The following is a 27963-nucleotide window of genomic DNA, read 5'->3' as shown; positions in this document are numbered from 1 at the left end:
GGCCAACTGACTGTGCTCAGGAGACATAGAATCCCATCAGCAATGCACCCACACCATTACTCTTGCTGTTGTTCTCGGTCTTGGTGCTGTGGGCACTAGCACCGGCAGTGCTGCCCTAGTTACTTCTCAACAAAACTTTGACTTTCTCTCCCTAAAGGTTCAACAAGACATAAAAACCATTCAAAATGGTCTTAATGCTCTTGAACAATCACTGTCCTCCCTTGCAGAAATGGTTTTGCAAAACCACCGCGGTCTCAACCTCACCTTTTTCAAGGAGGGGGGGTCTGCGCGGCCCTCAAAGAAGAATGCTGTTTTTATAAAGATAAAACTGGTATTGTTAGAAATAGTGTTAAAGAGCTAGAAAAAAGCCTTGAGGAATGGAATCAAGTCATTACACAAAATGAGTCCTGGTACAAAAACTGGTTTTCAACTTCTCCATGGCTAACTACCCTCGTCCCCATCATTATGGAACCCTTATTGGGTTTTCTCTGCCTCATCTCATTTGGGCCATGGGCATTTAGAAAATTAATAGATTTTGTTAAACATTAAGTGGACAGTGCCACAAAAAAGCATGTAGCAGTTCATTACCAGCAATTGGCTGTCATTCCATCTGAATCTTTAGATTTTGAAGAATTTCAGACTCTTGCAGATCAGGCTTCTCCCTGATCCCTGGGACCGGCTGCGATGTTGCCCACGATGGGATTAGCTTGGGCCCACAAGGTGGATGCAACACTTGCCCCTCTCTCAGGTGCCCCTTATGGTAGCAGCCCAGGTAGCCTAAGACAGGTGCATCGCCCATAACTTTGTACTGCCCTTCCGCTTTACTATACTAGAGAGGGGAAACTGTAGGGAGCCAGATTCTCCCTCACAGTCTTGGCCTAAGCACAGCCATCTTGTAGCAAACTGCCATTTTCTAACAGGCCTGTCCTTTAATTGAGCTATACATTGTATACGTGCCAACTGGCCATGAGTTGACGCAGATCAAAAGAACCATAAGGTCACACTCTTCTGGCACAGGAAACTCAGACCTATAGATAGAGCATTTGGTGTGATAATAGGATATTCCTCAGGAAAGTTGTAAAAAATAACAGGCACATGTCAAACCTTTTGAACTGAATGATAACGAATGTTTGCATTGTCTCCTCCTCCCTTTGTGTAAAAACTATATAAGTCATGGCATTTCAAAAATAAATTGACATCATAATCAGAATCCTTATTTTTCTTTTCTTTTCTTTCTTTCTTTCTTTCTTTCTTTCTTTCTTTCTTTCTTTCTTTCTTTCTTTCTTTCTTTCTTTCTTTCTTTCCTTCCTTCCTTCCTTCCTTCCTTCCTTCCTTCCTTCCTTCCTTCCTTCCTTCCTTCCTTCCTTCCTTCCTTCCTTTCTTTTTCTTTCTTTCTCTCTTTCCTTTCCTTTCCTTTCCTTTCCTTTCCTTTCCTTTCCTTTCCTTTCCTTTCCTTTCCTTTCCTTTCCTTTCCTTTCCTTTCCTTTCCTTTCCTTTCCTTTCCTTTCCTTTCCTTTCCTTTCCTTTCCTTTCCTTTTCTTTTCTTTTCTTTATTTTTCTAAATTGGGCCACACCCGGTAACGCTCAGGGGTTACTCCTGGCTATGTACTCAGAAGTTGCTCCTGGCTTGGGGGACCATATGGGAAACCGGGGGATCGAACCGCGGTCCGTCCAAGGCTAGTGCAGGCAAGGCAGGCACCTTACCTTTAGCGCCACCGCCCAGCCCCTTCTTTTCTTTTCTTTTCTTTTCTTTTCTTTTCTTTTCTTTTCTTTTCTTTTCTTTTCTTTTCTTTTCTTTTCTTTTCTTTTCTTTTCTCTCTTCTTTCTTGTGGTGCTTAGGGGTTATTCCTAGCTCAGCACTCAGAAATTGCCCCTGGCAGGATCAGGGGACCATATGGGATGCTGGAATAGAACCAGGGTTCACTCTTAGTTAGCTGCATGCAAGGCAAATGCCCTACTGCTGTACTATCTTTCCAGTTCCTATCCTTCTGTTTCAAAGCTGTATTTAGCTATTCTAGTTTTTTTTTTTTTTTTGTTTTTTTTTGGTTTTTGGGTGACACCCGGCGGTGCTCAGGGGTTACTCCTGGCTGTCTGCTCAGATATAGCTCCTGGCAGGCACGGTGGACCATATGGGACACCGGGATTCGAACCAACCACCTTTGGTCCTGGATCGGCTATTTGCAAGGCAAACACCACTGTGCTATCTCTCCGGGCCCTATTCTAGTTTGTTTTACCTTCTTAATATAATAAAAAACATTTGCTTAACAATAGAAGGGTAGCTACCAGCAGTACACAGAGTGACCAGGAACCACTTTCTGTGATATCTAACACAGAATAGATATGGACGGGTATGGGTGATGTTACGTAGGGTAGCATAGGATAGGGTAGTACTGCGCTTCTTTGGCTCAGGAATTCTGGTGACCTTCAGGCTATCCTAGTGGTGATTGGAATGCCAGGTATTGATCTGTTATGCTTGTTCATATTGAGACGTGGTCCCCTGACCGTTGAGCAATTTCCCCTGATCTCCAGCTACTGTTTAGAATAAGCTTGTCTATATCTATAAAACAGGTTTCTGAAATTGGTGCTTAACTCAGCTTCAGGTACTTGATACTTGAAGGCCATTATTAAAGAGTCAAGAGTTGTATATCAGAGGCACAGAGATAATACAGGGGTTAAAACATTTTGAACACCGCTAAGGGTGAGTCAGGAATAGCACCTGAGCATCACTGGGTGTGGCCCAACGTCATTCTCTACCCACATTTCTGTCACCACACACACAGAAAGAGTTGGTGGGCAAAATTAGATATATTAGGTTCTATCTTTGAGAAGATGGAAGATATGTCTCACTAAAGCATCTTGCTTCTCAGGCAGAAGTTAATAGCTTATAGGACTGGCTGCTAAATGCAGTTAAATTTTTATTTTTGTACTCATCAGATAGTCTACGGGGCTCTAATTTGGATCTCCCTCTCTGTGCTGTGGCCTGGTGTGAGATGAGATTAACAGTCCTAAACAAAGGTGTTTCCCCAACTTCCTTTTTTTCCTAACCTCTTCTTTTGATATTTAGAAGCCCACGTGGATTACAGGACCTTCCCCCACCCTGGTGGTTTTGGTACTGGATAATACAGAGAGAGCAGATCTGGCTTTGGAAGGGATGCCATGATGAAAAAAAGCAGGCTGACTCTGATCCTCACTGCTTAGTGTTTTATTTCTCCACTGCTACGTGCTTCTTCAGACCTGCCTAAGGGGTTAGAAATACAGGTGCCTGGGGCAGTCTCACCACTCATGGCTATATTTATTTTACAGACCAGAAACTGTCACATAGTAGAAAATTGGGAAATCATGGAAGTCACTTAACTTTTTAACTATCTTGCAGGAATCAACTGTCTTTCAGTCAAGTATCTTGAAAATCATAATTGATAACTACAAAAATCTACTGTCTTAGTTAAAACAAGAGATAGATGGATAAATGTGACTCATTTTACTCAATCTACTTATAAAAGGAAGTTCCAGACTTTATATAAATGTAGCCACTGAGTTGTGATCCTGTTCCTGGCATCATTTGTGAGTAACAGCAATTTTTTAATTGCTGTTAGTAATATTTGTTTAAATGCTTCCTATTCTTTTCTTTTGTTTTTCTCTTTTTTGTTTTTTGGGCCACACCTGGCGTTGCTCAGGGGTTACTCCTGGCTGTCTGCTCAGAAATAGCTCCTGGCAGGCACGAGGGACCATATGGGACACCGGGATTTGAACCAACCACCTTTGGTCCTGGATCGGCTGCTTGCAAGGCAAACACTGCTGTGCTATCTCTCCGGGCCCAAATGCTTCCTATTCTTAAAGTTACATAGGTGCCTGATTGTATTATACTTTACCTAACTGATGTTTTTTTTTTTGTTGTTGTTTTTGGTTTTTAGGTCACACCCAGCAACGCTCAGGTGTTACTCCTGGCTCCACACTCAGAAATCGCTGCTGGCAGGCTTGGGGGACCATATGGAATGCCGGGATTCGAACCAATGACCTTCTGCATGAAAGGCAAATGCCTTACCTTCATGCTATCTCTCCGGCCCCAACTGATGTTTTTTATTTTAAATTTAGTTGAAGAAAATGCATCACATAGTTGACATAGTTGATCATAATACATTTGTTTTCAGATAAGTGAAAGCAAAGTTATTGAAAAAAATAAAAAATGAAAAGGAAGAGAAGAAAGTTAAAAAAGAGAGTCTTACCACAGACCCTGGAACCCAATCTTAGAACTGGTACAGTTCCCTGCACTAACAACAGGAATCAAACTTCCTTCAAAGGAGACCCTAACACTGCGTTGGTACCAATTAGCTCCAGGTAGGTTCATATGAAACCCTAACAATGAGGAATCAGCAATAACTTGATCTAAGGGCAGGTTGCTCTACCTCACCACCTAATGGTGAGATGAAATCTGAAGATGCTCAGTCCTAGGATAGAATATTGACTACAACCTCCGACACTGAGCAGAAGCTTTCCTGCAACCATAAAGAAAGACTTTAATTTAGGCTTAGTCCTAGGATCTGTGCAAAAACCAAGATCTCTAATTCCGGAAGACTGACTCTGACAATTGCAACTGAGTAGAACTTTTCCTGGGATCATAAAGAAAGACCTTGGGGTTTGACAACTAACATGCCTGGAGCCTATAGTTGGTTTTATGACAGTATGTTTCAAGGGTATAGACACCCTGTATCTCTTAGGCCAAGGGAATTTCCTTTCTAATTTTCTAATGCTTACTGTGCCTATGCAAAAAAAAAAAGCTACATCTGTCCCCCCTTTTCTTCTTAATTTTTTCTTCTTTTAATTTTATTTATAGCTTCTAGATAGGAGCTCCCATCTTTTTTTTTACAGAACCATAGAACATAAATTATCTTGTTCTAACTCATATTTCTATGTCCTCCTACAAACAAATAAAAGAAAGAAGGTGAATGGGACCCAGGGGCCAAGCAGTCTCAGGAGCATTGAGTGGAAATAAAAAAAATGGTCATATCTAAATATACAAACCAAAGTCAATGACAATAGACTCAAGAGACCCAAACTATAACAAGTTATACACAAAATGGACCTGTTACAGTAGCAGTCCAGGGAGCTAAGGGTGGAGGTATGGGATGCATACTTGGAACTATGGTTGAGGAAGGTCAACACTGGTTGTGGGAATGGCCCTAATTCACCATCACTATGTGCCTGAGATACAACTGTGAAAAACTTGTAATTCATACTGTTTTCACTAAAAAATTTAAAATAAGAAAGAAAAAATACAAGAAAACAAGCACATTTGTGAAAATTATTGTATCTCCAATGAAGTCATTAATACAACGGCAGAAGGTTTAGTAAGCTCTTGTTAGCTGTTCATTCTGTTAAATTGTTGTATTCCTATATGAATGGCAGCATCAAGCAAATGAATTTTTTCAGAAAGTTAAAGCACTAATAATACTACAAGTTTTAGGGGCATTTACTCAGTTGCTGGGAAACTTGGAAGATTGGGGGGATACCCACACTTTCTCCCAAAAGCTTTAGTGGTATCAGCCAAAAAACCATGGCATACCTGAAGTTTGGTCAGATATGTGTCCCTGAAGGGAATTATAGCAGGTCAGTGATGAGTCAGGGCCATTGGAAAATGGTGATTTTGGATGATGAAGGCAGTAGGTGTGGCTTTGGCAGGGTTGGGACTTAGGCTGCCCTCTCCTCCTCAGATGGCCAAATTTCTGCTGCATGGGTCGGTATACCTGTGATCTTTCAAGGCTCAGTTTACATCTCATCTGAGAAAAGAATGAGTCTATGGAGCTGGCCCCAGTTTGAACATCCCTAACTCATATCTAAATAACATCTTGAAATAATAATATCTAGTCACTTGCTGTGAGAAACAGTGCTGCAATGCACTTAGAATGTTACATTTTGCAGGGATGATATGAGATATCATTAGGATCAAGTTATTTTTTTTTTGTTTTGGGGCCATATCTGGTATTTCTCAGGAGTTACTCCTGGCTGTACACTTAGGAATCACTCCTGGCAGGCTAGTGGGACCATATGGGATGCTGTGATCCAACTTGGGTTGGCCACATGCAAGGCAAATGCCTTACCCATTGTGCTATTGCTCCAGCCCTAGTATCAAATTCTTAGAGTTGTTGAAGGAAATCTTTAGGTTCATTTTGAAATATGATAGTAACTTTTTGTCAAAACAGAACCAGTCAACAGTTGGCAATGACCAAGTGTAAGAATATCTTTTTCTCCACTAACCTGTTTTGTTGTTGTTGTTGTTGTTGTTGTTGTTTTTTTTTTGCCAACCCAGCAATGCTCAAGGTAACTTCTGATTTTACACCCAGGAATTACTCCTGGAAGAATTCAGAGGCCCATATAGGATGCCAGGGATTAAAAACTCCAGTCGGCTGAATGGAACATAAGCACCCTAGTGCTCCATCTATTTCATTCATCTGTCCTTGAAAGAACTGCCTTGGTACTTAGTAAGTTAACATGATCTCAGTAATTAAGTTTTTTTAAATAATATATTTAAGCACCAATGTTACAAACATGTTTGTAGTTGGGTTTCAGTCATAAAAAGAACACTCCCCTACACCAGTGCAACATCCCCACCACCGATGCCGCCATCTCTCTCCTTTCCCAGCCCCTGCATGTATTTGAGACAGGAATTCTTATCTAATTATTAACATTGTCATGATAGTTATTAGTGTAGTTATTTCTCTAACTGAACTCACAACTCTTTGTGGTGAGCTTCATATTGTGAGTTGGTCCCTCTGGCTCTCATTTCTATTGTCTGGGGATTATTACAATAATGTCTTTTATTTTTCTTAAAATCCATACGTGAGTGAGACTATTTTGTGTGTCTTCCCTCTGACATATTTCACTCAGCATAATATTTTCTATGTATGTCCATGTATAGGAAAATTTCATTACTTCATCTCTCCTGATGGCTGCATAATATTCCTTTGCCTATATGTACCACAGTTTTTTAGCCATTCATATGTTGAAGAATAACTGGGTCATTTCCAGATTCTACCTATTGTAAATAGTGCTTCAATGAATATAGGTGCACAAAAGGCATTTTTGTATTGTATTTTTGTGTTCCTAGGGTATATCCCTAGGACTAGTAAAGCTGGATTATATATATATATATAATATTATATTTCCAGTTTTTCATAAAAGCTGGACTAGCCGGCATTCCCACCAGCAGTGAATAAGAGTTCTTTCTTCTTCACATTCCCCCAGCACTGATTGTTCTTTTTCTTTGTGATGTGTGTCAGTCTCTGTGGTTTTGTTTTGATTTGCATCTCCCTGATGAATAGTGATGTGGAACACTCCTTTTGTTTTTATTTATTTATTTTTTGGGTTTTTGAGTCACATTCGGAAGTACTCAGGGGTTACTCCTGGCTCTACACTCAGAAATCGCTCCTGGCAGGCTCGGGGGACCATATGGGATACTGGGATTCGAACCACTGTGCTTCTGCATGCAAGGCTAATGCCTTACCTTCATGCTACCTCTCTGGCCTTTTTCCTTCCTTCCTTCCTTCCTTCCTTCCTTCCTTCCTTCCTTCCTTCCTTCCTTCCTTCCTTCCTTCCTTCCTTCCTTCCTTCCTTCCTTCCTTCTTCCTTCCTTCCTTCCCTCCTTCCTTCCCTCCTTCCTTCCCTCCTTCCTTCCTTCCCTCCCTCCCTCCCTCCCTCCTTCCTTCCTTCCTTCCTTCCTTCCTTCCTTCCTTCCTTCCTTCCTTCCTTCCTTCCTTCCTTTTCTTCTTTCTTTCTTTCTTTCTTTCTTTCTTTCTTTCTTTCTTTCTTTCTTTCTTTCTTTCTTTCTTTCTTTCTTTCTTTCTTTCTTTCTTTCTTTCTTTCTTTCTTTCTTTCTTTCTTTCTTTCTTTCTTCTTTCTTTCTCTCTCTCTCTCTCTCTCTCTCTCTTTCTTTCTTTCTTTCTTTCTTTCTTTCTTTCTTTCTTTCTTTCTTTCTTTCTTTCTTTCTTTCTTTCTTTCTTTCTTTCTTTCTTTCTTTCTTTCTTTCTTTCTTTCTTTCTTTCTTTCTTTCTTTCTTTCTTTCTTTCTTTCTTTCTTTCTTTCTTTCTTTCTTTCTTCTTTTCTTTTTTTCTTTTGGTTTTTGGGCCACACCCGGTGGTGCTCAGGGGTTACTCCTGGCTGTCTGCTCAGAAATAGCTCCTGGCAGGCACGGGGGAACATATGGGACACCGGGATTCGAACCAACCACCTTTGGTCCTGGATCGGCTGCTTGCGAGGCAAACGCCGCTGTGCTATCTCTCCGGGCCCTCTTTCTTTCTCTTTCTTTCTTTCTTTCTTTCTTTCTTTCTTTCTTTCTTTCTTTCTTTCTTTCTTTCTTTCTTTCTTTCTTTCTTTCTTTCTTTCTTTCTTTCTTTCTTTCTTTCTTTCTTTCTTTCTTTCTTTCTTTCTTTCTTTCTTTCTTTCTTTCTTTCTTTCTTTCTTTCTTTCTCTCTTTCTTTCTTTCTCTCTCTCTCTCTCTCTCTCTCCCTCCCTCCCTCCCTCCCTCCCTCCCTCCCTCCCTCCCTCCCTCCCTTCCTTCCTTCCTTCCTTCCTTCCTTCCTTCCTTCCTTCCTTCCTTCCTTCCTTCCTTCCTTCCTTCCTTCCTTCCTTCCTTCCTTCCTTCCTTCCTTCCTTTCTTTCTTTCCTTTTCTTTCTTTCTTTCTTTCTTTCATCACACCTGGCTGCACCCAGGGGTAATCCTGCTCTGTGCTCAGAAAAAAAATTTTTTTTTTTTTTTTGGTTTTTGGGCCACACCCTGTGACGCTCAGGGGTTACTCCTGGCTATGCACTCAGAAGTTGCTCCTGGCTTCTTGGGGGACCATATGGGACGCCAGGGGATCGAACCGCGGTCCGTCCTAGGCTAGCGCAGGCAAGGCAGGCACCTTACCTCCAGCGCCACCGCCCGGCCCCAAATTTTTTTTATAAAAGTTTTTTTTACATGTATTTAAACATTATGATTACAAAAATGATTGTAGGGGCCGGCGAGGTGGTGCTTGAGGTAAGGTGTCTGCCTTGCAAGTGCTAGCCAAGGAAAGATCGCCACCACGGTTCAATCCCCCGCGTCCCATATGGTCCCCCCAAGCCAGGGGCAATTTCTGAGCCCTTAGTCAGGAGTAACCGCTGAGCATCAGATGGGTGTGGCCCGAAAAACCAAAAAAAAAAAAAAACCAAAAATGATTGTAGTTGGGTTTCGGTCATAAAAAAGAACACCTCCCTTCACCAGTGCAATTACCCACCACCAATGCTCCTATCTCCATCCTCTCCCACATCCAGCCTGTATTCGAGACATTCTACTTATCTCACTCATTAACAATGTCATGGGCCCGGAGAGATAGCACAGTGGCGTTTGCCTTGCAAGCAGCCGATCCAGGACCAAATGTGGTTGGTTTGAATCCCGGTGTCCCATATGGTCCCCCGTGCCTGCCAGGAGCTATTTCTGAGCAGACAGCCAGGAGTAACCCCTGAGCACCGCCGGGTGTGGCCCAAAAACAAACAAACAAAAAAAACAAAAACAAAAACAAAAACAACAATGTCAAGATAGTTGTTAGTGTAGTTATTTCTCTAACTGCACTCACCACTCTTTGTGGTGAACTTCATATCGTGAGCTGGTCTTCATCTTTGGGGATTATTACAATAATGTTTATTATTTTTCTTATAACCAAGACGTGAGTGAGAGTATTCAGTGTCTCTCTCCCTCTGATGTATTTCACTTAGCATAATAGTTTCCATGTCCGTCCATGTATAGGAAAATTTCATGCCTTCATCTCTCCTGATAGCTGCATAATATTTAATTGTGTATATTTATCACAATTTCTTTAGCCATTTATCTGTTAAATACCATATTGGTTGTTTCCAGATTCTGGCTATTGTAAATAGCGCTGCAATTAATATAGATGTGAGGAATGTATTTTTCTATTGCATTTTTTTGTCCTAGGGTATATCCCTAGGAATGGTATAGCTGGACAATATGGGAGCTCAATTTTCAGTTTTGTGAGGAATATTCATACTGTTTTCCATAAAGGCTGGACTAGATTGCATTACCACCAGCAGTGAATGAGAGTTTTTTTCTCCCCACATCCCCACCAGCATTGCTTATTTTTGTTCTTTATGATGTGTGCCAGTCTCTATGGTGTGAGATGCTACCTAATTATTGTTTTGATTTTCATCTCCCTGATGGTTAGTGATATGGAACATTTTTTTTGTGGTTTTTGGGTCACACCCGGCAGTGCTCAGGGGTTACTCCTGGCTCCATGCTCAGAAATTGCTCCTGGCAGGCACGGGGGACCATATGGGACGCTGGGATTCGAACCGATGACCTCTTGCATGAAAGGCAAATGCCTTACCTCCATGCTATCTCTCCAGCCCCGATATGGAACATTTTTTTTTAAATAATTTATTTTTATTTTTATTTATTTATTTATTTTTGGTTTTTGGGTCACACCCGGCGGTGCTCAGGGGTTACTCCTGGCTGTCTGCTCAGAAATAGCTCCTGGCAGGCTCAGGGGACCATATGGGACACCGGGATTCGAACCAACCACCTTTGGTTCTGGATCGGCTGCTTGCAAGGCAAACACCACTGTGCTATCTCTCCCGGGCCCCGATATGGAACATTTTTAATGTGCCTTTTTTTTTTTTTTTGGGTTTTTGGGCCACACCCTGTGACGCTCAGGGGTTACTCCTGGCTATGTGCTCAGAAGTTGCTCCTGGCTTCTTGGGGGACCATATGGGACGCCGGGGGATCGAACCGCGGTCCGTCCTAGGCTAGCGCAGGCAAGGCAGGCACCTTACCTCCAGCGCCACCGCCCGGCCCCTTAATGTGCCTTTTGGCCATTTGTATTTCTTTTTTGAGAAATTGTTCTTTTTTCCCATTGTTTGATGGGATAGATGTTACTTTCTTGTTAAGTTTGGTCATTATCTTGTATATCTTAGATATTAGCCCCTTGTCTGATGGGTATTGGGTGATTAGTTTCTCCCATTCTGTGGGTGGCTTTTGTATCCTAGGCACTATTTCCTTTGAGGTGCAGAAGCTTCTCAGCTTAATATAACCCATCTGTTTATCTCTGCTTCCATTTGTTTGGAGAGTGCTGTTTCCTCCTTGAAGATGCCTTTAGTCTCAGTGTCATGGAATGTTTTACTTTCGTGTTGTTCTATATACCTTAAAGTTTTGGGTTTGATATCAAGGTCTATAATCCATTTGCATTTGACCTTTGTACATGGTGTTAGATAGAAGTCTGAATTTGTCCCCATACCAATTGTTGAAGAGGCTTTACTTGCTCCATTTTGCATTTCTTGCCCAGTTATCAAAGATTAATTGATTGTATGTCTCAGGATCATTCCCTGAATACTCAAGTCTATTCCACAGATTTTAGGGTCTTTTGTGTGTGTGCTTGTTTTTTGGGCCACATCTGGTGATGCTCAGGGCTTACTTTTGGCTATGCACTCAAATATCGCTTCTGGCTTGGGAAACCATATGGGACGCCGGGGGATCGAACCACAGTCCATCCTAGGCTAGCATACAGCTTGAGCCACCGCTCCAGCCCCTAGGGTTTGTTTTTCTTCCAATACCATGCTATTTTAATAACTGTAGCTTTGTAATACAACTTAAATGTGAGGACTGTGATCCCTCTCATATTCCTTTTCCTAAGGGTTGCTCTAGCTATTTGTGGGTTTTTATTGTTCCAAATAAATTTCAGGAGTATTTGATCCACTTCTTTGAAGAATTTCATGGGTATCTTTAGAGAGATTGCATCAAATCTGAATAATCCTTTGGGGAGTATTGCCATTTTAATGATGTTAATCCTACTAATCCATGAGGAAAGATTGTGTCTCCATTTCCTTGTGTCCTCTTTTATTTCTTGAAGCATGGTTATGTAGTTTTCTTTGTATAAGTCCTTCTACATCTTTAGCTTACTCCAAGATATTTGAGTTTGTGTGACACTAATGTGAATGGGAATTTTTAAATGTTCATTTCTTCTCTATCATTATTAGTGTATAAGAAGGCCATTGATTTTTGCATCTTAATTTTGTAGCCAGCCATTTTGCTGTCTGAATCTGTTTCCTCTTTAGGCTTTCTAAATATAGTATCATGTCCTATGCAAGCAGTGAGAGCTTAACTTCTTCCTTTCCTATATGGATGCTATTGATATATTTTTCTTGCCTAATAGCTATGGCAAGAATTTCCAGCACTATGTTGAATAGGAGTGGTGATAGAGGGGACCCGTGCCTTTAGAGGAAAGGCTTTTAGTTTATCTCCATTGAGAATATTTGCTATTGGCTTGTGGTCGATGGCCTTGACTATATTGACTATATTGAGAAAAGTTTCTTCCATTCCTATCTTCTCAGAAATAGCTCCTGGCAGGCATGGGGGACCATATGGGACTTTTTTTTTTTGTTTTTGTTTTTGTTTGTTTTTGGGCCACACTCAGCGGTGCTCAGGGGTTACTCCTGGCTGTCTGCTCAGAATAATCATTTGTGACATATAAGAATAAGAATAATAAATGGCAATATGGTAATAATATCTAGAGAAAATAGTGATGAGAGACAGGAGGACTAGTCCATTATGGGAAGCTTGCCATAAAAAGTGGTGAGTTCAGTTAGAATAGAGAAAGGTGGGCCCGGAGAGATAGCACAATGGTGTTTGCCTTGCAAGCAGCCGATCCAGGACCTAAGGTGGTTGGTTCGAATCCCGGTGTCCCACATGGTCCCCCGTGCCTGCCAGGAGCTATTTCTGAGCAGACAGCCAGGAGTAACCCCTGAGCACCGCCGGGTGTGCCCCCCCCACCAAAATAGAGAAAGGTACATTATGACATTGATGGTTGGAACTTATCACTCCGGACAAGAACTGGATGCTGAAAATGGATAAGTGATATGCATGGTACCCTTTAATTAACAATATTGCAAACCATGGTGTCATAAAGGAAATTTTGCAAACCTCAGTGTCATAAAGAAAAAGAGAGATATAGAGTAAGGCAAAAAGTCTGCCCCTGACATAGGCAGAGGAAGGTGAAGGGGAAGGAAACAAGGGACATTGGTGGTGGGGAAAGTGTATTGGTGAAGGGTGTTGTACATTCTACGATTGAAACACAAGTATGACCAATTTTGTAACAAATATGCTTGAATAAAAATTATTTTTTTTTTTTTTTTTTTTTTTTTGGTTTTTGGGCCACACCCGGTGACGCTCAGGGGTTACTCCTGGCTATGCGCTCAGAAGTCGCTCCTGGCTTGGGGGACCATATGGGGCGCCGGGGGATCGAACCGCGGTCCGTCTCCTAGGCTAGCGCAGGTAAGGCAGGCACCTTACCTCGAGCGCCACCGCCCGGCCCCAATAAAAATTATTTTTAAAATGTTTCAGGAACTCTATCATAATACTTTATGATATGATATCATATGCCTTTAACAAAGTGCCGTTTTGTTTTTTTGTGTGTATTTTAGTTTGGTTTCTTGCAGCACACACTAAAGTGTCAACAGATTTTCTTTTCCTTTCAGTGAAATCACTACTTTTCTCTGGAACACTGTTCTTGCTTTTAAAGATTGTTAAAAGGTTTTTCTTTTTTACCTGTTTCATCTTCATATTGTAGGTTTTCAAATTTTTAGCACATTTTGGTTATCAAGAAGAAACGTTTTGCTTCCTTATCATAAATCAAAACATTTTTCCTTGAGAATGGTGTTCACTATCCATAATTAACAAACGATCAGTGGGGGGCCGGGCGGTGGCGCTAAAGGTAAGGTGCCTGCCTTGCCTGCGCTAGCCTTGGACGGACTGTGGTTCGATCCCCCGGTGTCCCATATGGTCCCCCAAGCCAGGAGCGACTTCTGAGCGCATAGCCAGGAGTAACCCCTGAGCGTTACCGGGTGTGGCCCAAAAACAAAAAAACAAAAAAACAAAAAACAAAACAAAAAAAAAACAACAAACGATCAGTGGATTCAAAAATTGTATTTCACGGTGGATGTTACTTCACATCTAAATCATCTTAATCATAAACTACAGGGGAAAGAAAACACAATTTTTTTGATGTTAGAAGTTCTTTCGTTTGAAAATAGATTATCTGTTTTTGCTCAAGATTTTGACAGAGAAAATTTTATTCACTTTCCAAGCCTGTTGAAACATTGCCAAAAAAATTCTGATATTGACATTACCTATTCTAAAACAGCACTTTTAAATATGAGGGAAGCTTTGCTCAAAAGGTTTCAGGATTTTAGAAACAGCAAAGCGACGTTGGCCTTTGTTAAAAAAAAACTCTGGATGCCACTGTAATGGAATTAAAATTTTCTCCCTTTAAAATCAACATTGGCAACTTTGAAATGCAATTGCTGGGTTTAAAAAAACAAAAACAAAGAACTGGGACCAGAGCGATAGCATGGCGGTAAGGCGTTTGCCTTTTATGCAGAAGGATGGTGGTTCGAATCCTGGAGTCCCATATGGTCCCCTGTGCTTGCCAGGGGCGATTTCTGAGCGTAGAGCCAGGAGTGGCCCCTGAGCGCTGCCGGGTGTGACCCAAAAACAAAAACAAACAAAAAACCCAAAAAAAAACAAAGAACTGTGGAGCTCAAAATTTGAATGTCTTTATGCTAATTGAGAAAGATTGGAGAAAGGCAAATGTGAATTTAGTTCACAGCACAAGCGATATGCTTTGAAAGACCTAGAGAAGGAAGATATGTTTATTTTTAACACCTGGAATAGTATTCCTGACTCATATAATCAACTGAAAAAGCTAGTGTTTGGTGTTCTTTTCTTGTTCGGGTCTACATATTTATGCGAACAATAATTTTCAGGCATGAATCTTATCAAGAGTAAATTGAGAAATCGTCTCATTGATGAGAACCTGGAATCGTGCCTAAAATAAAAAACAACAACATACAAACCTGACTTACTTAAACTATCCAAGGAAATGCAAGGCAATGTTCACATTAGTGTTTGTGACTTTGTTAGTCATTGTCAGGATGTAATTTTCTCCACATTGTAAGGCAAATTTTATGGAATTTACCGTTATTGATAAATAATATTGTTCTAAAGTTTTTTTTATTAGTTGTGTTATTTGTATCCTTCCAACCTATGTGGATACTTGCATGCAGAATATTCTCAATAAAAACTTATTGAAACTAAAAACATATAGTGGGCCTGGCCTTCCAGCCCTCATCTCTATTGTCTCTGTGTATTATTACAATAATATCTTTTATTTTTCTTAAAACCCATAGATGAGTGAGACTATTCTGTGTCTATATCTCTCCCTCTGACTTATATCACTCAGCATAATAGTTTCCAAGTCCATCCATGTAGAGGAAAATTTTATGATTTCATCTTTTCTGATGACTGCATAGTATTTCATTGTGGAGATGTACCACAGTTTCTTTAGCCATCCATCTGTTGAAGGGCATCTAGGTTCTTTCCAGATTCTGGCTATTGTAAATAGTGCTGCAATGAATATGTGTGCAAAAGGCATTTTTGTGTTGTAGTTTTGTGTTCCTAGGGTATATCCCTAAGAGTAGTATAGCTTGGTCATATTGGAGCTCAATTTCCAATATTTTGAGGAATTTCCATATTGTTTTTCATAAAGGCTGGACTAGATGGCATTCCCACCAGCAGTGAATGAGAGTTTTCTCTCTCTCCACATCCCCACCAGCACTGATTGTTCTTGTTCTTTGTCATATGTGCCTGTCTCTGTGGTCCGAGATGGTACCTCATTGTTGTTTTTATTTGCATCTCCCTGCTGATTAGTGATGTGGAGCTTTTTTTTAATGTGCCTTTTGGCCATTTGTGTTTCTTCTTTGAGGAAGTGTCTGTTCATTTCTTCACCCCATATTTGATGGGGTTAGATTTTTTTTCTTGTTAAGCTCTGTCAGTACCTTGTATAATTTTGATATTAGCTCCTTATCTGATGGATATTGGGTGAATAGATTCTCCCATTCTGTGACTGATCTTTGTATCTCAGTCACTATTTCCTTTTGGTGCAGAAGCTTCTTAGCTTAATATAGTCTCATCTGTTTATCTCCACTTTTACTTGTTTGGACAGTGCTGTTTCCCAGCGGGACTTCTGAGCACAATCCTGAGCACTTCTGGGTGTGCTCCCCCAAACAAACAAACAAACAAACAAACGAACAAAATATCTAGGAGGTATTCCAAAAATAAAGAGAAGTCGCTGGCACATGTCTATGTGGTCATACCCAGACATGTTTAAAGACCTGTTATTCAATAATTGCCTAATGTATGCAAAACTCAGAGAAATAACTTTCCCACTAGAAGTTCTGCTGTAACTGTTATTTCAGATATTTCACAGTGTGGCAAATTTATTTGTTTATTTTGTTGGTTGGTTGGCACTCAGAGCTTACTCCCGGCTCTGTGTCCTTGGATCACTTCTAGTGGGGCTTGGAGGACCATATTTGTTGCCAGGCATGGAATCAAGTGTCCTCTAATTGTAGTATTGCTCTGGTCCATAGCAGGGATAATTTTGATGATTTATTAATCAAAATATATTTGTATTTTTCCTTTCCTTTCATCATTACCACTGTTGCAAACCTGTCTCTGGTGCTGGCACATTAGCTTCATTTTTAGCTACTGGTAACACATCAACTTGCAATATTTGCTGAACATCATACCCCTTCAGTAATGGGTCTTACATGACTCTAGGTTCATATTCTTTTGCTGTTGTAATCACACATATGCTTTATGCTGCACTGCAAGGCTCACAGAAGTGCTCACCAGGGTTTTTTCACTGCCTGACTACAATATATATATATATTTTTTAGTTTTTGGGCCACACCCTGTGACGCTCAGGGGTTACTCCTGGCTATGCGCTCAGAAGTTGCTCCTGGCTTCTTGGGGGACCATATGGGACGCCGGGGGATCGAACCGCGGTCCGTCCTAGGCTAGCGCAGGCAAGGCAGGCACCTTACCGCCAGTGCCACCGCCCGGCCCCGCCTGACTACAATATTAAGATATCTTTTAATTGTGGTGCTTGCCAGGTGGTTCCTTGCCACACCTACAGTTGTGATGCTCAAACCCATTTGTATAAATATGGGTGGATATAGTAGGGCTATTTGAATATCAGAATTGCCAGAATCGAACTCATACATGTGGTGATAGAGGATATTGAACTTAAAACCAATGCTTTATTTATATTTTTGGGTTTTGGAGCCACACCCCGCTCGCCTAGTATTTGTTGGTTGGTTGGCACTCAGAGCTTACTTCTGGCTCTGTGTCCAAGGATCACTTCTAGTGGGGCTTCGGGGACCATATTTGTTGCCAGGGATGGAATCAAGTTTAGGGGTCGCTCCTGCAAAATTCCTTTAAACTCAAGGCTTTAGATGTTCTAATGTTTTAATTTTTTCTCCAGTTCTGATCACTATCATAAAATGCTATATATCTAGCAGACAACTTGGAATCTCTACCTGAGGGGAAATAAGATTTAATATCTATTTCAACATATATTGCATACTGTTAGGTCACACCTTATTTTATTCCAATACAAAGACTTCCACTCTTGCCCTCTCTGTTCTTCACCAAAAGCTTTAAAAAATTTCTTTTTTGGTTTTTAGGTCACACCAAGCAGGGCTCAGTGGTTACTCCTGGCTCTATGCTCAGAAATCGCTCCTGGCAGGCTCGGGGGACCATATAGAATGCCGGGATTCAAACCACCGACTTTCTGCATGCAAGGCAAACGACTTATCTCCATGCTATCTCTCTGCTCCAAAATTTTTAATAATATATTTATTTATGCACCATGATTACAAACATGCTTGTAGTTGAATTTCAGTTATAAAAAACTGAATTCCGGGGCCGGGCGGTGGCGCTGGAGGTAAGGTGCCTGCCTTGCCTGCGCTAACCTAGGACGGACCGCGGTTCGATCCCCCGGCGTCCCATATGGTCCCCCAAGAAGCCAGGAGCAACTTCTGAGCGCATAGCCAGGAGTAACCCCTGAGCGTCACAGGGTGTGGCCCAAAAACCAAAAAAAAAAAAAAAAAAAAAAAACTGAATTCCGCCTCTTCATCAGTGTAACATTGCCACCACCATTGCCCCCCCCATGTCCTTCCTCCCCCATCCCTTGCTTTTATTTGAAGCAGGCATACTACTTCTCTCACTACCATTGTCATGATAGTTGTCGGTATAGTTATTTCTTTTTTCTTTTTTTGGCTTTTGGGTCACACCCAGCAATGCTCAAGGGTTTTAGTCCTGGCTCTATGCTCAGAAATCATCCCTGGCAGGCACAGGAGATCATATGGGATGCCAGGATTCAAACCACCATCCTTCTGCATGAAAGGCAAACGCCTTACCTCCATGCCATCTCTCCACCCCCTAATTTTTTTTTTTTGGTTTTTGGGCCAAACCCGGCTATGGTCAGGGATTACTCCAGGCTATCTGCTCAGAAATAGCTCCTGGCAGGCACGGGGACCATATGGGATGCCAGGATTAGAACCAACCACCTTAGGTCCTGCATCAGCTACTTGCAAGGCAAACGCTGCTGTGCTATCACTCTGGCCCCCAGTGTAGTTATTTCCCTAACTGCATTCTTTGTGTGGTAAGCTTTATATTATGGGCTGGTCCTTTATGGCCCTCATCTCTATGGTCTCTGGGTATTAGTACAATAATGTCTTTTATTTTTCTTAAAACCCAGAGATGAATGAGACTATTCTGAATTTTCTCTCTCCCACTGACATATTTCATTCAGCATACTAGTTTCCATGTCCATCTATGTGTAGGAAAATCTCATGACTTCATCTTTTGTGATGGCTGCGTAGTATTCCACTGTGTGTATATGTACCACAGTTTCTTTAGCCTGTCATCTGTAATTGGGCATATGGGTTGTTTCCAGATTCTGGCTATTGTAAATAGTGCTGCAATGAATATAAGTGTGCAGAAGGCATTTTTGTATTGTGTTTTTGTGTTCCTAGGGTATTTTCCTAGAAGTCACCAAAAGCTTTTGAAATGTAAAAAATCACCTAGACTGCTTTATCTTCCTTTAGGTACTTTTGCCAGTTAATGGACCATCCTCCAGTCTGGGGGTATATTGAGAGGAATGAAGGTTTTGGTAAGCCCCACACTCACAAAATTGGAAGTTTCCTAACCTCATGCTTTTCACGCTGAAGCTTGGCCTAGTTTATTATCCACAGAAACCCTGCTTCAGACTCATTTCTCTGGGTATAGATTTTGGCGTGTGGAGCCCAATATCTGGTGTCCAGAACAGGGACTTGAGACAAAGCAGGGAATGAAGATGATTAAAGGGAGACCGTGAGTGCATGCTTTACTGGATATAATGGTCATGTAACTGTCCTACCCATACCAAATAAGGAAATGGAATCAATTTTGCCCCTCAGTGATGTTCTTCAAAGAGATTTAGCTGATTTGTCAGGAGAAATTTCCTCCCATAACCCAGATTGGAAAGCCTGTTTTTTAGGAAAACTTTTTATAATTCCTTCCAATATTTGATCCTCCCACATTTATAATCAATGGCTCATTATTAAGAAGTGGGATATTTATCCACTCACTGACAATAACATTGTTTACAAATTACAATTCTGCTCAACAAGTGTAACTTGCTTCTTTGATTTTTTTTTTTACTTTCCTATGTGTCAGGTCCATGTAATGTGAAGAGTGACTCAGTATACATGGTCAGCAAAAATTTTCCCATTCCCTTAGCTGTCTTCTAGGTTTAACCTGTGTTTCTTTTGCTATACAGAAACTTTTTAGTTTGATGTAGACCCATTTATTTAGGTTTAATACTATAGCTTTGCCATTGGCATTCTATCATCAAAGACTTTTTTTGAGGTTTAAGTATTGTAGTGTTCTGCCTATTTTTCCTCAATGAACTTTATTCATTTGGGTCTAATTTTATGGTCTTTAATCCATTTTAGTTGACATTTGTGTAAGGTGTGAGGTATGGGTCAATCTTTAAATTCTTACAGGTGGTTATCCAGTTGTTCTGGCACCATTTGTTGAAGAGACTCTCTTTGTTTTATTTCAAATTATTGCTCCTTGTCAAACATTAATTGACTATCTATTTAGGAGTATGTCATTGGATATTCTATTCTGACCCATTGGTCTGAGCCTCTGTCTTTGTTCCAGTACCCTGCTGTTTTGATCACTATGACCTTTTAGTAGAGCTTCAGGTTAGGTAAAGAAATACCAGTCAGTTTTTCAACATGGATTTGGCTAACCTAGGTCTTTTGTGTTTCCACACAAACTTTATAATTGACTGTTCTAATTCCTTAAAGAATGATGTCTGCTTCAAGGAGGAAACTGCACTCTCCAAACAAGTGGAAGCAGAGATAAACAGATGGGAATATATTAAGCTGAGAAGCTTCTGCACCTCAAAGGAAACAGTGCCCAGGATATAAGAGCCACCCACTGAGTGGGAAAAACTATTCACCCAATACTGTTGCAAAACAGCCCTTATGATGGCCTTGGATGGTGGATGGAGGCCTTTGTTCTTAAGCCCCAGCCACGTGGCTCCATCCCCCATTAACCTGCGGGTCTGGGTTCAGGAAAGCAACGGGTATTGAACTCACTCACAGGCAGGCTTCATGAGAGATAACATCTTTATTTCCCTGGCCAACAGATGTGGCTGCTAACACATGCTATCGTTAGCTAGTCCTGCATCTTAACTTCCTTTCATCCATATCACCTCCAACCTCCATCCTGGCAAAAGACAAAAAAGGCTTAATCCTCTCTGGTCAAAGCCTTATCTAACCTTTCCAAGACCACTCCCTAGAGTGGGAGGGGTCTTGCAGGTAAGGTTACACGTAATATCCGGTTCCCAAGACCCCTCCCAGGAATGGGCCGGTCTCAGGTAGATACACCTAAATCCAGGGTGGAGTTACACAATACCCATCAGATAAGGTGCTAATATCCAAAATATACAAGGCAGTGACAGAAATTTACAAGAAATGGGGGAAGAAATGCACAGACAGTTTGATAAAGAAGAAATACAAATGGCCAAAAGGTCCATGAATGAAATGCTCCATATCACTAATCAGAAGGGAGATGCAAATCAAAACAACTATGTTGTACCATCTCACACCATAGAGATTGGCGCCCATCACAAAGAATGAGAACAAGCAGTGCTGGTGGGGATTGTGGAGAGAAAGGAACTCTTATCCTCTGCCGGTGGGAATGCCATCTAGTCCAACCTTTATGAAAAGCGATATGGAGATTCCTCCAAAAACGAAAAATTGAGCTCCCATAGGATCCAGCTACACCACTTCTAGGGATATAACCCTTGGGAAACAAAAATACAATACAAAAATCCCTTCCTCAAACCTATATTCATTGTCGCACTATTTACAATAGCCAGACTCTGGAAACAACCAAGATGCCCTTCAACAGATGAATGGTTAAAGAAACTGTGGTATATATACACAATGGAATATAATGCAGCCATCAGGAGAGATGAAGTCATGAAATTTTCCTATACATGGACGTACATGGAAGCTATTATGCTGAGTGAAATAAGTCAGAGGGAAAGAGATAGACATAGAATAGTTTCACTCATCTATGGGTTTTAAGAAAAATAAAAGACATTCTTGCAATAATTTTCAGAGACAAAAGAGAGGAAGGCTGGAAGTTTCAGTTCACTACACGAAGCTCACCACAAAGCGTGATGAGTGCAGTTAGAGAATTAACTACATTGAGAACTATCTTAACAATGTGAATGAATGAGGGAAGTAGAAAGCCTGTATAGAGTACAGCTGGGGGTGGGGGAGGAAGGCGGTAGATTTGGGACATTGGTGATGGGAATGTTGCACTGGTGAAGGAGGGGTGTTCTTTATATGACTGAAATCCAACCACAATCATGTTTGTAATCAAGGTGTTTAAATAAAGATATTAATTAATAAAAATGTCTTACAAACTTGTAAGACATTTATTTTCATAAAACATAAAAAAGAATGATGTCTGAATTTTGATAGGGATTGCACTGAATCTATATAGTAGTTTAGGTAATATGGTCATTTTGATGATGTTGTTTCTTCCTACCCATGAGCATGAGATGTTCTTCCAATTTCTTAGGTCCTCGTCAATTTATTTCTGAAGCGTTTTGAAGTTTTTGTGGTATGGGTCTTTTACCTCTCTTGAAGGTTGATTCCTTGGTACTTTATATTTTAGATACTATTTTAAATGGGATGGACTCCTTAATCTCTTTCTCCTCTGTTTTTTTTTTTTTTTTTTTTTTTTTTTTTTGTATAAAGAAATGCTACTGGGCCCGGAGAGATAGCACAGCGGCGTTTGCCTTGCAAGCAGCCGATCCAGGACCAAAGGTGGTTGGTTCAAATCCCGGTGTCCCATATGGTCCCCCGTGCCTGCCAGGAGCTATTTCTGAGCAGACAGCCAGGAGGAACCCCTGAGCACTGCCGGGTGTGACCCAAAAACCAAAAAAAAAAAAAAAAAAAAAAAAAAAAAAGAAATGCTACTGTCTTTTTTGTATTGACTTTGTAGCCGGTCACTTTACTCTATTGCTTTCTTGTTTCTAGGGAGCTTTTCTGTGCATAATTTAGGGTTTTCACTATATATCATCATATCATCTGCAAATAGAGATAGCTTGATTTCCTTTATCTCTATTTTGATTCCTTTGATTTCCTTCTTTTGTCTGATTGCTATTGCTAGGACTTTTTTTGTTTGTTTGTTTTTTGGGCCACACCCGGTGTCGCTCAGGGGTTACTCCTGGCTATGTGCTCAGAAATCGATCCTGGCTTGAGGGACCATATGGGATGCTGCGGGATCAAACTGCAGTCTGTCCTAGGTCAGCACATACAAGCAAACACCCTACTTCTTGTGTCACCTCTCTTTCCCACTTGCTAGGACTTCTAAAACTATGTAGAACAAGAGTGGAGACAGTGGATAGCCTTGCCTAGTGCATGACTTTTGTGGAAATACTCAGTTTTTTTCACCGTTAAGAATAATGTTGGCTTTGAGCTTATTACAGATATCTGTAACTATCTTGAGGAAGGTTTCTTTCAACTCTATTTTGCTAAGTCTTTTCATCATGAATGGGTATTGGGTTTTGTCAAAATCCTTCTCTGAGTCAATTGATATGATCATGAGTTTTTTTGTCTTTCTTTTTGTTGATGTTGTGTATGATGTTGATTAATTTGTTTATATTGAATCATTCTTTCATCCCTGGATGAAAACCACTTGATCATGGTGTATAATCTTTTTGATGTGTTATTGGGTTCGGTTTGCTAAGATTTTATTCAGGTTTTTGCATCCTTGTTTATTAGTGATATTGGTCTGTAGTTTTTTTTTATTGGTGGTGTCTTTGTCAGCTTTGGGTATGAGCATAATATTAGCCTCATAAAAAGAATGAGGCATGATTCCTGTTTTTTTAATGTTTTGGAAAAGCCTGAGGATCAATGACAGCAATTCCTCTCTGAACTCACCTATAAAGCCATGTAGTCCTGGACTTTTATTCTTGGTGAGTTTCTTAATTACTGTTTCAATTTCTTTAGCTGTGATTGGCCTGTTTAGGCTTTCTACTTGCTCTTTATTAAGTCTCAGGAGATGATATTTTTTCCAGTAATTTGTCGATTTCTTCTGAATTCTCGAACTCAAATGAGAATAGTTGTCCATAATAAAACCTCAGAATGTCTTGGATTTCTTGAGGTTCTGTTGTAATCTTTCTTCTTTCATTTGTGATTCAATTTATTTGGGTGTTATCTTTTTTTCTTTTTGAGTCTTGCTAGCAGTTTGTCTATCTTGTTTATTCTTTTGAAAATTACAGCTCCTGGTCTCATCATTCTTTGTATTGTTTTCTTTGTTTCTATGTTGTTTATTTCTGACTGGTTTTTATTGTTTCTTGTCTTCTTCCTGTGTTTGGTTTTCGTTGATGCTGGTTTTCCAGTTCCTTAAGGTGTCATTTTTATTTTATTTTATGTTTGGGGTCACACCCAGACACACCCAGGGGTTACTCCTGACTCTGAGCTCAGAAATCGCTCCTGGCAGGCACTGGGGACTATATGGGATGCCAAGATTCGAACCACCATCAGTCCTAGGTAGGCCACTTGCAACACAAACATCCTACTGCTGTGCTATCTCTCCGGCCCCTAAGGTGTCCTTTTAAACTGTTGATTATGTCACTTTCTCTTTCCTAATGTAGTCCTGTTTTGCTATGTCCTAGTATGTGGTCTATATATTGGAAATGACCCATGTAGACTGGAGAAGAATATGTATAGAGTTTTCTGGGGATGAAGAACTTCATATATATAAAAAGAAATGGAAGAGAATGACTTAGTATATATATATATATATATATATATATATATATATTAAGCCATTAGTATATATACTACACTGTATATATACATACACTGTCATTCTTTTCCATTTCTTCTTTCAGAACTAATATAGTCTTGTTGGGTTGTAGCCTGGTTGACTTATCAAGGCATGACAAGAGAGTATTGAAATCTCCTAATTAAAGTTATTATGTTGCTAGTGATGTGTTGGAGACTGTTTGGAATAATTAAAAAGCCCTCTCACTGATCAAAATGAAGTTTCTGAAAGTCTTAGCCAAAGTGCTTACAAGCTGCATGTGGCCTTCCTTGCCCTTGGACCCAAAGAAATAGAAATAGCCTAGAGCTAGGGAGTTACTAGGCTTCAAGATGTCCTTGTAAAGACAGGGGTCAAAAGGCCCAAGCTGAGATTAGATTTTGTACTTTGTTGCTCAAAAATAATGTAAATCTCTTGACTGATGATAATCTTATTAACCTTGGAAAAATCAAGATGTTCCTGTGGAAAATTACAGCAATTTCTACTGTGCCTTGCCCCTGCTCTCTCTGTTTTGCATTGTCTATAAAAGGTCTAATTTTTCTTTTATTAAACGGACTCTTGATCGGACCCCCTCGTCTTGAGTCTCATTATTTCCCAGTCCCTCTTCTATTTCAGGCCGGATTCTTCTTCGAGAATTGCGAATTACTGACGTGGTTCCCAGCTTTACCTGCTGGTGGGGGTCCCTGGAAGGCCACAGTGATGTTTTCAAATATGTCAGCAATTTTTAAAAACATTTTGCTTGTTTCTCATTGGGTGCAATATGTTTATAATTTTGATTTCTTCCTGGTGCACATATACCTTGATTATCTAGAAGTGTTCATCTCTGCTGTGTATCTTTCTTTCAAACCTGAATGATAACTCTGGCTCTGTGAAGTACTACTTGGCAAAGCATTCATTTCATTGAGTTTTGTCACTATATCTCACCACTGACTTCAGGACTCGAAGGTTGATTGTATTGAATCTGCTGTAAATCTTAAGGATACTCCTTTATACATAATCCCCACCCCCTTTTTTTTTTGGTTCACACCCGGAGGCGCTCAGGGGATACTCTTGGTTCTACGCTCAGAAATCACTCCTGGTAGGCTTGGGGAACCATATGGGATGCAGGGATTCGAACCACCATCCTTCTGCATGCAAGGCAAATGCCCTACCTCCATGCTATCTCTCCGGCCCCCATAATTCCCCTTTTGATCTTGCTGCCTGCAAGATCTGTGGGATTTGTCATTGACTAGGATATGTTTTGAGTTGTTTTTCTTTGAATCTCTTTTAGCTGGTACTCTCTGGGCATGCAGGATTTGATTGCATGCACCTTTATCACTCAGAGCTTTTCAGCAGTGATGTACTTTACTATTGATTCTTTGTGGGGATTTACTTCCTGGGCCTCTGGGACACCAATGATTCTTATGTTTATTTTATTGAGTTAATCGCAGACTTTTATTTTTATCTGTTTGCTTTCTTTGAGGATTTTATCCATTGTCTGAGTTTTGTTTTAAGGCTGTTCTATAGCCTCTTCTGCTATGTGGAATTTTTTTGTATCTCATCCTCCAACTCAATGATTCTGTTTTCAGCAGCTATTATCCTGTTGGTGAGGTTTTCCAGTGAGGTTTTCATTTAAGCTACCAAGTTTTTAGCCATAATATTTCAATTTTGAGTTTTTTAATTTCTATTTTCATGTCCTCTTGATTCTTGTTTTTTTTTTTTGTTTTTTTTTTGTTTTTTTTGTTCTGTTAGTTCCATAGATTCTTTGAGTTTCTTGAGCATCCTCCAAATATCTTCTCTAAAGTCTTTCTAAGAGATGTTATGCTGGTGGCCAGTACTTGTTCAGTCTTCAGATCTATTATATTCATTCTCTAAGCATGATGGTGTTCTGTGATGCTTTCCCATAGTGTCCTTTGCGGTGTGTATTTTTTTTTCTACATGTTGTGCTGATGTACATTGATTTGGAGATCAGCATGGCTGAGTAGCGAGTGGAGCAGCTGTGCTCCTCAGTTTTTGCGTCTCTGGGCTGTCAATGCCTGTATTCCCTCAGCGCAGGAGGGGCTTGTGTGCACCTTTCAGCTTAATTTTGTCCTTTGGGATAGGTGGCACTTACTCCTTTGTTTCTCAGGGCTTCTGCTAGCCGCTCCTGTGATGGGGTTCCTGCTGCTCTTGTCTCTCTAGGCTGGCAATGACTGTGCTCGCTAGGCCTCGGAAGGGCTTGCATGTGTCTCTCAGATTAACTTTTCCTTAGAGGAGGGGACACCCACCTTTCTGTTTGTCATTTCTTCTTCCAGCCTCTCCTGAGATGGGCTCCTGCTGCTTTTGTGTTTCTGGACTGGGGATGCCTTTGTTCCCTCAGCTGAGAAGGGGCTTGCATGCCCTCTCAGCACAGCTTAACTTTGTCCTTTGGGGGAGGGAGCACTCACTCTCCTGTTTCTCAGGGCTTCTGCTAGCCTTGGCCTAAACTGGGGTTTCTGCTGCTTTAGTCTATGGACTGGGGATTCCTTTGTTCTCTCAACTGAGAAGAGGCTTGCATGTGCCTCTCAGCCTAACTTTGTCCTTTGGGGGATGGAGCACGCACCCCTCTGGCCTAGGTCTGAGCAGGGGTTTTCAATGCCTTTTGTCTCTATGCTGGTGACACCTTGAAAAATTTTGAGCAAACTCAGATGGTAAACATTTAATAAGGCTTCATAACTTTATGAATGCAAGAAATGTGATTTGAGCACTTCCACTCAGAAATCTGAGAGCTCTCAGTCAGACAGACCTAGTAGCTTTATTTCTCACCCCTAAGTCCTCAGTATCCTATTCTTCTACATGATTTTCAGTGTCCCCAGTTGGAGTCACTTGGTCTAATCTCAGACTATCATGCTCTAAACTGATTTTGCAGTTTCAATAACAAAACTCTTACCAGCTTCCTTATAACTGAGCCCCTAATTTGTACCTCAGTAAATAATTCTGCCCCCATTTGACCCTCCTTTTTTTTGGTTTTTGGATCACACCCAGCAGCACTCGGAGGTTACTCCTGGCTCTATGCTCAGAAGTTGCACCTGGCAGGCTCGGGGGACCATATGGGATTCCGGGATTCGAACTATTGTCCTTCTGCATGCAAAGCAAATGCCTTACCTTCATGCTATCTCTCCGGCTTGACCCCCCCCCCTATTTTTTTTTGTTTTTTTTTGGTCACACCTAGCAGCGTTTAGGGGTTATTCTTGGCTTCACGCTCAGAAATCGCTCCTGGCAGGCTCAGGAGACCATATAGGATGCTGGGATTCGAACCAATGACCTTCTGCATGAAAGGCAAACGCCTTACCTCCATGCTATCTCTCCAACCCCCTTGACCCTCCTTTTTTAAAATGTTAAATTGAATCACCATGAAGTGCATAGTTACAAAGTTGTTCATGATTGAATTTCAGCCATACAATGCCCAACACCCTTCACCAGTGCACATTTCCTGCCACCAATGTTCCCAGTTACCTTACTTCACTCCTTCTCTGCCTGCCTTTGTGGTAGAAATTTTTCTTCTCTCTCTCTTTCCCTCACACTCTTCCTTTTTATTTTTAGACACTATGATTTGCAATATTGTTACTGAACGGGTATCATACATATCTGCATATCACTATATTTCCTTTCAGCATTCAGTTCTTTTCCAGAGTGATTATTTCTATCATTCTTACCCTAATTTCCTTAACTTATTCTCCCTGGCACCACACTTTGCTTCTTGA

At 40.8% G+C, this 27963-nt stretch overlaps 1 protein-coding gene across 1 annotated transcript in view; it reads right to left on the bottom strand.

Annotated features, from left to right (window-relative positions):
* Positions 1-601: 601 nt before the first annotated feature.
* Positions 602-27963, bottom strand: part of NHSL2 (NHS like 2) — a 47468-nt gene continuing 20106 nt past the window's right edge. Inside the window, 2 exon segments of the mRNA XM_049766915.1 lie at positions 602-829; positions 5561-5585. Coding sequence (XP_049622872.1) covers positions 602-829; positions 5561-5585 — 253 coding nt within the window.

The sequence above is a fragment of the Suncus etruscus genome, chromosome X (assembly GCF_024139225.1).
Source record: "Suncus etruscus isolate mSunEtr1 chromosome X, mSunEtr1.pri.cur, whole genome shotgun sequence".
NCBI lineage: Eukaryota > Metazoa > Chordata > Mammalia > Eulipotyphla > Soricidae > Suncus > Suncus etruscus.
The sequence above is the reverse complement of the archived record's forward strand: the minus strand, read 5'-3'. Positions and strand labels throughout refer to the sequence as shown.